We start from the raw sequence: 15,597 nt of genomic DNA on the forward strand, positions 1-15,597 counted from the left end.
ATGTATATATATATATATATATATATATATATATATATATATACACACACATACACATACACAGTGCTCAGTATAAATGAGTACACCCCAACAGATTTGTCTTTTTACTTTTCTTTCAGAATCAACATTTTCTATGGGACACTATACTGCAAAATACTCCCACAAATGCGGATCATTGATTGCAAACAAGATCTGTTAATCTGCACACACAAAAAGGTATTTTTCCTAACAAATTCATTCAAGACCATGTTGCAAAAATGAATACACCCCAATGAAAGCCTAAGGAGCAAAGCTAAATTTTAGACAACAAAATTCTAATTAACAAGAATTTAACTACAGGTGAGTCTAATTATTCATTAAACAGGTGTCCAGTAGACAGTTGACTATAAAAGGGCGTTACTTAAAGAAAACCCCTCCCATTTCATGCTGTCAGCAATGGCACCACATGGAAGAGAAATGTCACAAGGTCTGAGAAAGAAAATAATTTATTTACAAAAGAAAGGTGAAGGCTACAAGAAGATCAGCAAAGCTTTACCTATCAGTCAGAATACTGTAGCAAAAGTGATACAAAAATTTACAAAGATGGAACTACAACCATGTCACAGAGATGTCCAGGCCGTCCACGGAAGTTAACACCTCGAAAGGAGCATCTTCTGATGAGAAGGGCTGAAGAAAATCTCCATGCAAGTTCACTGCAGTTAGCTAAAGAAGTAGAAAGCCAAACTGGGGTGATTGTTTCCCGTGTCACAATTCGGTGTACATTGCAGAGGAATGGCATGCATGGGTGTGGTCCAAGTAGGAAGCCTGTCCTAAAGCCCATGCACAAAAAAGCCCGCCTAGAATTTGCCAGGGTCCGTGCTGAAAAAGACGAAGACTACTGGGACTCAGTACTCTGGAGTGATGAGACCAAGATAAATGTGTTTGGAACTGATGGCTTCAAAACTGTATGGTGTCACAAAGGTGAGGAGTACAAAGAAAAATGCATGGTGCCTACAGTGAAACATGGTGGTGGCAGTGTCCTTCTGTGGGGCTGCATGAGTGCTGCTGGTGCCAGCGAGCTGGATTTCATTGATGGTATCATGAATTCACAGATGTACTACCATCTGCATGATGCTACCATCACTCTGTGCCGTTGGCTGTCGTGCACCTTTCCAACATGATAATGATGCAAAACACACATCTAAGGCCACTGTTGCATTTCTGAAGAAAAACAGTGATTCAGTAGCCAAGTATATCTCTTGATCTGGACCCAATCAAACACCTATTGGGAATTCTGAAGAGACAAGTTGAGCATCACTCTCCATCCAGCATTCAGACTCTAACAGAGGTCGTTCTTGAAGAATGGAAAAAGATAGATGTTGCAATATGTCACCAACTTGTTCATGTAGAAGACTTGGTGCTGTCCTTACAAATCATGGAGGTCATACAGAATACTAGATGGAGTAGTTTTTGTTGTGGGGTGTATTCCATCAACTAATTTGAGTAAAACTGAAGATTTAGTAATCCAAGTTTTATTATCAACCTTACTTTCATGTAATGAGCTAAACAAATGTCCTATAAAACTCACTTTTGTAAAAAATTTGGAATTTGTTCTTGTGTTCATTGAGATATTGATTAAAATCTTACTTTTTAAAAGGGGTGTACTCATTTATGCTGAGCACTGTATATATATATATATATATATATATATATATATATATATAATAACATTGATATATATATATATATATATATATATATATGTACTCATTTATGCTGAGCACTATATATATATATATATATACATACATACATACATACATACAGAGTATATATATATATATATATATATATATACATATATATATATATACACACACACACATACAGAGTATATATATATATAAAATGAAATGCCTGATACCCAAAACAGCAGCTGTAAAAACACCCAGTTTGCATGAGGCCTTAGCACTACTTCTAAGGCCTCATGCACACTGTGCATTTTTCCAGCTGCTGTTTTGGGTATCAGGTGTTTTTTTCTAAAGCCAGTAAACTTCCCAGCATGTTATCCTATGTGTTCATGCACACACAGGCTTTTAGCAGAGTTTACTGCATTTGAAGAGGAGCTTTTCAGCTGTGAAAACTTTCTAACGCTGAACAATGCTGCAGAAAGCTGAAAAACGCAGCTATCTGCTGTTTATGAGCGTTTTTTGAGCCTCAAGCTTCTGTGGGAGTATAGTTGTACTTAAAAACGCTAAAAAAAATGCTAACTCTGAAAAACGCTAATGCAAAACTACTAAAAAACAAAACTTCCTTTTTTAACGCAACATTCTACAGCTAACACTACTGGTGTTTTTATAAAGTCCAGTGTGCATGAGGCCTAATTCTTTAAATAAATGTGTAAATAATTTTTTTGCCTTCATCTTTCACCTAGTGACAATCAATCCTGATTCCCGTCAAAACAAAGTAAAAGGGAATACCCCTTGGAACACACAGCCCAGGATTGTATGTGACATATAATGTACATTGAGAAGGATTCCCCTGGAGAGCAGACCCCGGAGCTATTTTTGCAGAAACTAATTTCATGAGAGGGACTTGCTGCAGCTGTGTAAGCAATTTCACATATAACTCCTCCATCTCGTTAGCTTCTCAAAAGCACTAAATAGGTCAAGGAATTGATATTTACTTTTACAAGGTTTTCATATCCTCTGTGGAGCAAAACATTAAATACTATCTTATTTCATATTTACAGTTTATTCTGCCCTTCAGAGTGCCATTATATAGAGCAATATAAACTGGATAGGCAATTAAAGAGTCTTGGCCACAGAAGAGTCTCGGTTATTGCACATATTTACACAGGATATTAATTGATCGGCACATAATTTCCAGACCTATGAAAGCAGCCAGACAACAAACACAATATAACACACTAATGGTGCCAGCAATACCATATAAATATTAATGTGGTCAACAAAAACTACTCAAGATTCATTGTTTATTAAAGCAAAATCTATTCTACACAACACTCTAAAAACATTAGAGCAGATCAACTTCAGAACTAAATATTATGTTTCTTAGGCACATTTCACATCTATAGAATACATCTTTATGCATTTCCAAAACCCTGCTTGCTGCAATTTTGGTGCAGTTTACAACTGCGTCAGAAGGCAGGAAACATGCTCTTGACCGACCGTGTTGGTGTTAAAGTCTAGATGGAGGGCCTGGTTTTTTTGTTGGCATCAGTGCCTGGATCGCTTAACCAGCTGCAGAGAATTATATCTTTTTGTATGTAAAAGCGTTTCTATTTACCGTCATGACCAAAAATATTGGCACCCCTGCATTTCTGTCAGATAATACACCACCCAGAAAACTGTTGCAAATAAAAATTTTGAGGCAGTCTCATGTTTATTGTTTGTATTGGTATGACACACAAAAAATTAGAAACAAAAAACCAAATCTGACACATTCCACACAAAACCCCAAAAATGGACTAGACAAAATTATTGGCACCTTTTCAATACTGTAAGAAATAATTGCATTCCAAGTTTGTAATTCTCCTGTAATTTGTAATTAAACTCACCTGTATCAATTAACAGGTGCTGATAATATAGAAATCACTCCAACAAGCATGTGGAAAAGCATGGACAATGTCAAGGTTACAAGTCCATCTCCACAGATCTTAATGTTCCTTTGTCCACTGTGTGCAACATTGTCAAAAAGTTTACAGCCCATGGCATGGTAGCTAATCTCCCTGGACGTGGATGAAAGAGAAAACTGATCAAAGATTGCAACAAAGGATTGTTCAAATTGTGGATAAAGAACCTCGATCAACTTCCAGACAAATTCAAGCTTCTACGAGGATTAGTCATGTGTGGCTCCTACATATTTACATTGGTCCAAGTTGGATCCTGATGAAGCTACGAGGGGCGTGGCGTAACGCGTAGATGTGACGTAGTGACGCACTTCCGGTCTGGCACCATCTTGCTACACCAGAGTGCCTCAGTACACCCATGTGAGGTGTCACAAGCCCTATCTGTTTCTGCTTAAATGTGAGCTGTTACTTGGCGGTTTTATTCAGAATAAATGCTTTTTACAGTTTTGCACTATGGAGGATTTTTGTGCTTTTATTCCATGACTATCATCACACCATGAGTTTTAAAGCATATATACAGCGGTACCTGTCCAGGGAGGAATAGAAAATGGTGAAGGAGAGAGCATTGGAGAGTGTGGAGTACCTTTCACCCAGAGGAAGCGTGCAGGGTCCAGGTGTGACCCGTAAGGCTTTTTGGCCCCTGTGGGTCGCAGGGGGAAGGTGAGCGGGCATGCTAGCCACATAAGGATTGTCACCCACCACCTGCACTGGCACAGGAGCATGTGTTTTCATCCAATGTGTGTCTATATATCTACACTGAATACTGTGGACTATACTATTTATCCTGTTACCAGAACCACCGAGGAGTGTAGATCCATACTCCACAGAGGGAATCACTGTGTGTCACGATTGAGTAGTTTGCTTGACACAGAGTGCACTGTTTTTCACTATTGAAAGCCACCTTACTGAGTTGGGATGTATATTTAATTTTTAATAGATATCGATTGTGTATCATATGCAAATATTATAGCGCTACATCAATATTTAGTATTTATATGTTTATATCCATTTGAAGGTGAGGATTGGATGTTAGCAGCTGTTTCATATTACTCATCATAAATGCAGCAGTGCAGGTGGATATATTATCCATTTTCTTCAAGTTGGACCAATGTTTCTATGCAAAAATATTTATACCTGGAATCCAGCTTTAATCACCTACTGATAGATTCCAGTCAACTAAATAGTGGAGGTTCACTGATGTTTTGGGGTTTCTTTGCTGTTTCAGGCTCTGGATGTCTTGCCCGTGTACATGGCAATTTGAAATCTGAAGACTACCAAATAATTCTGGCGTGTAATGTAGAACCCAGTGTCAAAAAGCCAGAAATGTCAAAAAGCACCCAGAAATGGTTTCAGACAAAGCGCTGGAGAGTACTAGTAGCGGTTGGGAAAAGGAACCCTTCCAAGGGACCTGGAGTAGTTGGCGAAAGAAGAATGGTCCAAAATTCCTGCAGAGAGTGGTGTAAGAAACTCATTAATGGTTACAGGAAGTGATTGATTTCATTAATTTTTTTAAGGGGTGTGCTACCACATATTAAATTGAGGGTGCCAATAATTTTTACAGCCCATTTTTGGAATTTTGGGAGGATTTGGCTTTTTGTTTCTCCACTTTTTTGTGTACAAACAAAATAAATAACATGAGAATGCCTCAACATTTGTAATTGCAATAAAAAAGACGCATTCAGAAGTGGAGCCGAGGAGCAGAAAAAAATGTGTCTAAATGCTTGACATGTTTAGGTGCATCTAACATTTGAGCGTTAATGCATTCCAATGGCAGGATAAATTAATATTCTGGCCAATACAATGCATTAATGCTTAAAATGCTAGACATGCCTAAACGATGTGGAATACATGGGTTTTACCATATTTTTATGCAGCGTTTCCTGCCAGGAGTTCTGGCTATCAGAGGAGCATTGACAGAGACACAGTGTGCATGGGGTCTGAGCTGCTTGCCTTGAGTTCATATTGAAATGTTCACTAAATAGAACTACTTACATTATTATATAAAACACAAGGTTTTTTTTTAAAGATCTATTTACTGATTTTCAAATAAAGACATAAAAACACATGAACTAAGAATGGTCTCCCATGCCTCATTACTACATAACAGTAGTAAAAAAAAGTCAAGGTCTATATTGAGTACAATAAACTAAATTGAGTGAGATGTTAGCAAAAGAGACAAGAAACATTCAAATCTTAACATACCAGATCTGGAGAGACTAGAGTAAGTGGGCTAGACACCAACAATCCCATAACCTGTCAAACATCTTTGGTGTTTTCTTGAGTTCAAAAGTGAGATTATAAAATGGTAGGCTAGCACTGACTATTAGCAAACAAGCATTAATTAAGGGAGAGGAGGGCCCTTTCCCTGTTAGTAGAGTGGTCTTTATAACGCAGACATAAAGGATCCACAAGTGTTTATTTTTTATATATTTAAAATTAGGAATATTACCAAATATACCTAGTAAACAGTTCTTAGGATGCAGTATATTTGGAAGATCCAGTACTGATGAGAGAAAGTACTAATCTCTACCCAACAATTATAGACAAAAGGACAGTTCCAGAAACAATGCAGAAAGTCAACTGTAGCATTATAGCCCCGAAAACACACACCAGTTGCACTAAAGCCCATTTTGTGCAACCTAATCAGTGTGAAGTGACTGTGGCAGAACAGCTTCAGTTAGATAATCCTGTCTTTGGATGAGATCACCAAGCTCTTATATATTTCTTTAAATTCTGACCAATCCGAGTCAGTAAGTTGAAGGGCCAGTATGGACCACTTATACTGGGCAGTTTGGTATGTAGCTGCAGAATCCGCAATAGGTGCAGAGTAAAAAATAGATATTAATATAGTTTGGGCTGGGTTTCTAGAGTTGGGTTGGTTAGGGACCCAAATTGTGTTTGAACAGCATCGGAGTTGGTGACAGTGAAAGAGAACATTGGGTGGAAAATCTAAGTCTTTTTTGTAGATGTGAAAAGGATTTAAATTCCTTCTTGGTAAAAGGTGATCCAAATATTTATTAGCTCAGGAAGAACATCTCCACGTGTCAGGGATGGAAAGTAATTCAGGGAGAGAAATGGATTATGTGGGAAGGACCACCAGCAGTCAGATGAAGTAAGTTTTTGTGCTGGGAAGAAAATAAAAAGGAAGCTGTGCAACATGGTAGCACCAGCAATTGGAGGCACCTGACACCTGTATATAATATTATGCAGAGATTCAAAGGTGGACTCAAACACAGCTTCAGTGGTTGTGCATACATTTGCGGGAGATGGATGGAGCCAATTATGAATGTAGATCAATTGGGAAGCTAAATAATAAACATATGAATCAGGAAGAGCCAAGCCCATTAAGTTAACTGTCAATTTAAGGATATTTAGAGCAATTCTTGGGGTTCATCCCTGTTCAAAACAGACTCATGGCACTACCTGTTTCCCTGTGCCAGTGTGGGTTTCCTCCATGTAATCCGGTTTCCTCCCACACTCCAAAGACATGCTGATAGGTCAATTGGCTCCTATCTAAATTGGCCCTAGTATGTGTATGTATGAATGCGAGTTAGGGACATTAGACTGTAAGCTACTTGAGGGCAGGGACTGATGTGAATGTACAATAAATATGTAAAGCACTATGTAAATTGTCGGCACTTTATAAGTACCTGTAATAAATAAATAAAGCAGTTTAGGTAGAAAGATCATTTTTATTATATTAACTCTGCCCATAAGATCCAATGGGAGATCCAGGTAGATAGGTGCAGCTGAGAGCTTTAAGTGCGTAGAGGTAACTGTATCACAACACCATGAAATTTATAGGAGTGGACAATTTGGAGCTGTGAGTGTGGATGAGTTACCTGAACAGCCACCTGATCTATGGGAAAAAGGCTTGAATTCCCCCAGTTAATTTGGAAGCCCGAACGATCACTAAACTCCTCTATCTCATCCAGCAGGTGAGATTCATTAGGATCTTCTAGATAAATTAGGTGTCATCCGCATATAATGAAATGAGCTTTTCCAAGGTACTGTGCCTATAGTAAGAAACCTTATATTAGGTGAGGTACGAATATGGATGGCTAATGATTCAATGGTCAATGCAAATAACAGTGGCCAAAGTAGGCATCCTTGCCATGTACCACATTGAATTAGGAAGGGAATGGAGATATGGACATTCATTTGAACACCTGCCACTGGCTCAGTATAGAGGATTCTGATCCAAGCAATTATGCGAAGGCCAAAGCCGTAGGGTTGCAACAAGGGTATCAGGTAAGGCCACTCAATGCTTTTGAAGGCTTTACAAGTATCTATTGACATTCTAACCTACAAATTATTATTATTATTATTCAATTAGTTCTGCCAGGAATGGCACTCCACCCAGTCACTGCCTACCAGGTGTGTAATCACTTCATTTATACGATTAGCAAAGACCTTTGTCAGAATTTTAACATCTACATTAATTAAAGAGATCACCTGGTCTGGTTTTCATGTGGTTTCAATCCCAACTATAGACAAAAACAAACCTGAGAATCTGTCTGGCTGCACTTTTAACCATTTGTCTTCCTGAGGATTTACCCCCCTTCCTGACCAGGCCATTTTTTGCGTTGCAGCGCTGAGTTATTTTGACTGACAATTGTGCGGTCATGCAATGCTGCACCTAAATGAAATTTACGTCCTTTTTTCCCACAAATTGAGCCTTCTTTCGGTGGTATTTGATTGCCTGTGAGTTTTTTTATGTTTTGCACTATTAAAAAATAAAAGACCAACAATTTTGAGAAATTTTTTTTTGACTTTTTGCTATTAAACATGTCCAGTAAAAAAAAATTTAAAAATAGAATTGTATGCCAAAATGTATTCTGCTGCATGTCTTTGCTAAAAAAAAAAAAAATCTCAATACGTGTAAATTAATTGGTTTACGTGAAGGTTATACAAATGGTGGTATATACTGGGTTTTTAAAAATTTTTTTACTAGTAATGGTAGCGATCAGCGAATTATAGCGGGACTGCGGCAGACATTCTGACACTGGGGGGCACGGAGATTCTCGGAAATCACCGAGCGTCAGCTGGTAGTCAGCCGGGACCCAGTGATGGACAGCCGCGGCCATGAATGGAAACCCTACCCAGAAATGAAAAATCAGGTATATGTACGTGATTTTGCGCACCCGTGCCGCCCTCTAGCAGTATTTTTGCTACAGGGCTGTCAGGAAGCAGTTAAATTATGTACCATATTTGAGTGTGCTGACTGTATAACAACAATACAAAATAGTTAATATTTTAGGTTTAATGGCACTTTTAAAAATTCAGTTATATCTAGAAAGCCGAGATCGTTCAGTTCAGTGGCTTAGTTTTTTAGCTTCTGTCACTTAACTATACCCTAATACTCCAAGCTGCCAGACTACTATCTAATCAGAGCTCCATTAGTAACCCTCTGACATATATAACTAGGTAGAGTCCCAAATAAAGATGTTGCAAAGCATTCTAACTACAAATCACAAACGCAAAATTCATCAAAATAAAGTATTAAGATGATTCTAAAAGTACCACTTTATTTTGATGAATTGTGCATTTTTGAACCCTAGTGCATTTAAATTGGATAATGGGTGGAGCCTTTCATATGCTGAAGCAAAGCATGGGAGAGTGTTTTTTTTTGCATTCTCTGTTCAGCATGGCTGTGAAACAATTAAATGATTGTGTGTTCCGCTCTTAGCAGTCCTACACATCTTAGATTGTAAGCTCCAAGGAGCAGGTCCCTCCTATCCCTCTTGTATTGAACTGTATTGTTGCTGTATTGTCTCCCGTTATATTGTAAAGTGCTGAGCAAACTGTCTGCGCTATATAAATCCTGTATAATAATAATAATAATAATGTCATGGTATTTTGCTGGCAGGCCCCTCAATGGACAACCAGACACTACTGTCAATAGATATTGATCTCCCTTGCCTGCACACTGATTGGTAGCTTCAGCAGTCAGTTACTCAATCCTCCAATTAAATTACAGTGCATGCAAATAGAAGAAGCAGGTTTACAATGCTAGCACCAAGAGGGGCTCCTGTTTCTTTCTCCGCCTGCTTTGGCACAAGTTTCCAAACCAATCTGGAATGTATTAACAATAGCCAATTTAGAGTTTGGTTTGGAAAGGTAAAATATATGAGAGAAAGGCCTCATGCACACTGGATGCTTTTAATGCTGCTCCACGGGCATTTGCCTCTAAATGCCTCTGCATGTTAGCCTTTATGCCCAAGCACACACAGATGTTTAGAGAAGTTCAGAGGCAGGAAAAAAAACCCCACAGCCAGCGCATCCAGGAGAAGCAGTGTTTTGGCAGAAAAAACACTTGACTCCTGTAAATGCGCCTAAATGCGTGTAAACGCACCAAAGCACTAGAATGTTAATTCATTTCAATGACCAGAGTGAATTATTATTCTGGCCAATTAAATAATTAACGCTTAAGCACTTGAAGCACCTAAACACATTACACGTGTTTACAGGTGTCAAGAGTTTTTTTTCTGCCTAAACACTGCTGCCAGGAGGAAAGGCATCTATGAGAGATAGAAAAACTTCCAGTGTGCATAAGGCCAAAATGAGAACACAAAGAAAAGTTCAGCAGTGAAATACAAGAATTATAAAGACACAAAACACCATGATGATCAACAGAGCCAGTGCTGGCAAGCAACAAAGAGGAGGAAGACTAACAATATAATCAATTCACCAAAACAAAATTGGCATTTTTATTACTAAAAATGTTATTTCTCAATTTATACAGTCAAAAATTAAGATTCAATCTTGCAAAGGTTTTATTGCACAGATCAGCTGAATTTACAGTGGTTATAATATATTATCGATTTCTGCAATACTCTACAGTATATTTGTAGTACAAAGATTAACTCATGTTTTTTTTCCTTCAGATACCACTAGGTTCCAGCTGGTGTTAACTGTAATGTTCCAATAGGTGTCTTTTGAGGACAACATCAAATTGAGCCATTCTCGGCGAGGATAAAATAAATGTTTTTAAAGAATAACAGCTTGTAGCAGTTCATTCATGCAATGAAACAAAAATTCCATTGTTTTTAAAATTTGTGAATGAGTATTAAAGGTTTTGAAGAGTGACTAGATTGGTACAGAGGAACATACTGTACGTTATGGTCATGAAGGGCAGCACAGTTACTAAATGGTTAGCACTTCCACCTAGCAGTACTAGGGTCATTGGTTCGAATCCCAACCACAGCACCACCTGCCTGGAGTTTGCATGTTTTCCCTGTGCCTGCGTGGGTTTCCAGTGGGTACACCAGTTTCCTCCAACACTCCAAAGACATGCTGGTAGGTGAATTGGCTCCTGTCTAAATTGGCCCTAGAATGTGTATGTATGAATGTGAGTTAGGGACCTTAGATTGTACACCCCTTGAGGGTTAGGGACTGATGTGAATGTACAATATATATGTAAAGCGCTGCGCAAATTGACGGCGCTATATAAGTACCGAAAATAAATAATAAATAAATAAAATGAAGGACTAAGTGATGATTTATATACCTACCTTTTACTTTTTAAATATGGATGTGTTATTGCACAGTAAAACATTGACTCACACAGCAGCAGCAGCCATGGGCTCCTGCTGCTGTGAATACTCTGTATGTGAATGGACAATATAAACTCACAGGAGTGTGGCTCTGGAGCTTGCTATTGGGGACACTCAGCTGGGGGGGGGGGCAAGAATTACAGAGAAATGTATTTATGGTACAGTGTGCATTCTGTGAAAGTCAGGGGTATTTCTAAGAACAAAACTTTCAGGGTCCTTTCCAGTATGGTGCATTACTATAATTAATTTTATGTGATCTGACTCACTGCAGTGCTATTTATTTTGAATGACAAACTCCAAAGCAAAGCATCTCCAATACAGTGCACCACAATGCACAGTAATGCACTACTGTGCACTGCACTGGCAAAAATGATGCATGTTGTTTTTTTTATTTTGACATTTTGATGAATTGCCAACCCATTCATTTGAATGGGCAGCCTTAATAAAATGCATGTTAATACATGAAAAAATGCACATTACTTAGTTGAAAAAATTTTTTTATTTAAATTACAGAATAAGATTTTCTAAGGCTGATGCTTCTGATTTCATCATATTGACTTCAAAAGGATACATTCATACAAGAAGGCTTCTTGGTTTTCAGTTCTTATTCATTATGTAGTGCATTGCTTGCAAACTATCGGGCAGATTGCTCTGCAAAAACTTATCACTGCTAAATCAACAGAGATGGAAGAGGAAATTATTCAAAATGTGACAGCCCATTTCACATCCCAGTTATCTGTGTTAAGCCAGCCATAGATGGTTTGAATCCTGGCCAGTTTAGCAGGGAGCGGCTAAGAGTCAAACCATCTATGGGCAGGCTGACTGTACCCAATTGGATTATTTATGCAACTTGGGTACAATCAGCCCAACAAGCCTTTTTCATATGATTACTGCTATCAGCTATACTCGCTAGCAATAAATCACTGAGTTCTCTCAGCAGGTACAGTCCCCCCCCCCCCCACCAGGAGAACACAACAGCACAGTGGGAGGGATTTGAGCAATATTCTTTCCTGCAACCCATAGTTGCAGGAAAAAAAATTAGCATCATATATGGCTGGCTTTATTCTTTGCATTCTGCACAGGGCTGAACAATTAAAGGACTTTGGTAACTGTCTCTAGTCCACCCCTACCACCTCATTAGTTTATGAAGCCATCTATCACAGTGGTAGGTAATAGTAAGGCACAATGAAAGAAAGCTGGCTAGAGCCCATTGTTTGCATTACATAGAAACATTTTAGCACAGCTGAACTATTTTTTAAATGATAAACAGTTCATGGACTGGACTACAGTACAACTCACCGATTTCAGCTCCCAGTGAAGAGTTCAATATTGCTCCAGCAGAGGATACCACAGCACAAGTAGAGAAGCCTTGTGGATACAATTTGCTCAAGGGTACCTGAGGAAAATACTTTTCCCATCCTAAGTTTGAGAAAGGAGCTTCCTTACCATCCAAAGTTCTCACACGAGCTCGCTTTTTCAGAATACACAGAATTTCCTGAGAACTCAGTTTCCTAGAGTTCTGTTTTCCCGAGAAGCTAACACCCAGCTTGTTAGCTCTGAGATACTCCCTTCTTGCTTTTTGCAGGCGAGGAGTCAGCATCTTTGATGACACATTACCTTTCCACAGCTTCTGAAGAAAGGATTTAGACATAGTTGATGAGAATCCATTCCAATCATCGTATTCTTCAAACATAAGTTGTTTCTTACGATGTGCATTCCTCCTGACTTTTCTATGTCTAGAGTGTGCATTTTGATGATACCTTGCACCAGACACTGAACGGAATGATTGAGCCTGATTGGAATCTCTATGGATGAAGCCTTTTTGCTTTGACAAGATAAACTCATCCTCGCTTGCAAAATAATTTTCCACATCCGCTATGGTTTTAATGCTACCAGGGCCAGACTTAAAGGTGTTTAAAACTTCTTCATCAATTAAATTATTGCCACCAATGGCATAGGATAATGATGCATCCTGTAGTGCTCCCATGATAGCCCTCTGCTTTCCTTGAATAGGTAGGAGTTTCTTTGCTTCTATGTAAGAGAAGGAACTTGGCACTGGTTCTACAGAGTTGTTATCTGTGAAGTAGATGAATATTACCAGAAACAGTAAACCCCAAGCACAAATTCCAAATAGCATAAGTTGTTTCCATTGCTTTAGGTTAGATTTCATGGCTTGATCTCCACTAGCTTCTCTTTTCTTTATATGGGCAAAGCTGAAAATCTAATCGTAACCTGTAAGAAATACAGACAATGATCAGAACATGTGGACATATAATCAAACCACACTATATAGACATTTAGTGGAATCATTTGTGATTATTATATACTCTATGGTCAGGGATTGGTCTGAAGATTTTTATGACAGAATCAGTTACTCATAAACATCTTATGGATGAACACCCTAACTACTGTCATAAGTATGAAATTAAATTGTCACACCTTCATGAAAATTCACAGTTGGGAAAACTATTTTATAGAAATACATACATATGAAATGTATGTCTGTACTTAAATTATCTTGGGAAAACTTTTTCTTTGAATTATTTGGCTGAGTCAGAAGGAGTCATAAAGGATAAAAACAACTGCATATGTAAAGGTGTATGCTAATCTACCAGACACTTTAGGCAACAACGCTAACAAAAAAAATCTTCAAAATGATCTGAACATCATAAGATTCTGGTGTTCCAGTTTATAGAACCATACATCTTTTATTTCATATGTTAGATCTGTTCTAACAGTCAAGTCTCTGGGGCTTTAATCTACCATGTGGGTGTGCTGGATTGATGAAATCTGACAGCAAATAATATAAAATATACAGCAGTCTTTGAGATCAGTGACCTAGCAGTGCACCAACACATTATCACAGTGAATCAATCTTGCAAGGAGGATGTGTGCTTTCAGATCACAGTAAAACCACAAGGGAACACAATTCTCAAAGAAAATATTAATAAATTCCAGCTCCAAAATGTTAATCCTCAAATGTTAGACAAATAACGTACACGCTAACAGAAGCAACAATCTAAAAATGGCAGAAAAGTGTAGAGTACATCTGTTTACGTTTATTCAACAAGTATGGGTAAAATTTTTAAAGCAACAGTAGACTCTCATTTTTTAAGCACTTTCAGCAAGTGATTTAATCACTTGCTGAATTTGCTGCTTCGTTATCTTTTAATCCTTGCCTATGTTTCAATTCAAAGTGATTCCAAACCTTGGAATTTTTTTTCAAATAACAAACATGTCATACTTACCTGCTCTGTGCAAGCCTCTTGCTATGGGAGCACTTGAGTAGGCTCGCTCCCGAGCCGCAGTCCTGTGAATGGACATTGTCCCCCCACTCTCTCCTTACTGGCTCACTGCCTGTAACTGACAGCAGCAGGAGCCAATGGCTCCCGGTGCTATGTAAGCCAAAGAGGAGATAGAGACCTGGGAGTGTTGTGGCTTTCATGCACATCGCTGGAGTGAAATGAGGCTCAGGTAAGTAAAAGGGGGGCTGTTGCAGGGGAGGTGCACCCAGGGGCTTTGTTCACATCATTTGTGCATAAAAACTGATGTAAACTGATACTCAGATTTTACTTGCAGAGACATCAGTTTACATCAGTTTTCATGCACACTGCAATGAGTTTTATGCAGATTCCAGCACAGAAAAAAATCTGCACATGATACTAGTGTTGTGGTGTGAACAGGGCACATAGAGAACAATTGATTTTGTTGAGCACTTGCAGAACACATGCAGAAAAACTGATGTCTCTGGCTCCATGGTTTGAACAATCCCAGGATTTTAGGTAAAAAAAAAACCTTCTGCCTTTAGAACCACTTTAAGCTGGTGCCATGACTGCTGCCCCAGGTTTTTAATTTCAGGGTGGTTTCTTTCTTTTGTAGCATCCTATAGAGCCACCCTTGACTTGTATCCCCCTACACCACGGGTGTCAAACTGGTGGCCCTCCAGCTGTTGCCAGACTACAAGCCCCATGAGGCATTGCAAGATTGACATTGCAAGCATAATTACCAAAGGCAGGGGCATGATGGGACTTGTAGTTTCGCAACAGCTGGAGGGCAACCAATTTGACACCCCTGCCCTACACTGTGTGCACCAATAAAAACAAACAGCCCTGTAGGATGGCAAGGCACTCCCCTGCTCCTCCTTCCCCCTCTACTAAGCTAACAGATGGGCTGGAAACTGCACTGGCCACTGTTAACTCTTTCCTGTGAAGACCAGACAAAAAAAGTGACACAGAGAGCAAGTGCCAACAGTATTGAAAGTTGTAAACTGCAAGTGCTGGGGTAAGAATTTTAAGAAATATTTATTAGGGAATTTTTATTTTATAGTGCCCAGCGTGTTAAGCTAAATCTGTTGAGGGATTAATACTACTTTAAAAAACACCTAAAGGAAATACCACAGTAAAATGTCAG

At 38.7% G+C, this 15,597-nt stretch overlaps 1 protein-coding gene across 1 annotated transcript in view; it reads right to left on the reverse strand.

Moving 5' to 3' along the window:
• Nucleotides 1-15,597, reverse strand: part of ST6GAL2 (ST6 beta-galactoside alpha-2,6-sialyltransferase 2) — a 219,174-nt gene that overhangs the window by 68,843 nt on the left and 134,734 nt on the right. Inside the window, exon 3 of the mRNA XM_089681273.1 lies at nt 12,487-13,419. Within this exon, the coding sequence (XP_089537399.1) occupies nt 12,487-13,357 (871 nt within the window). The 5' untranslated portion in view covers nt 13,358-13,419. The remainder of the gene's footprint in view (nt 1-12,486; nt 13,420-15,597) is intronic.

Source organism: Staurois parvus, unplaced genomic scaffold, assembly GCF_062004578.1.
Source record: "Staurois parvus isolate SC_StPar_1 unplaced genomic scaffold, SC_StPar_1.0 ptg000262l, whole genome shotgun sequence".
Classification (NCBI taxonomy): Eukaryota; Metazoa; Chordata; class Amphibia; order Anura; family Ranidae; genus Staurois; species Staurois parvus.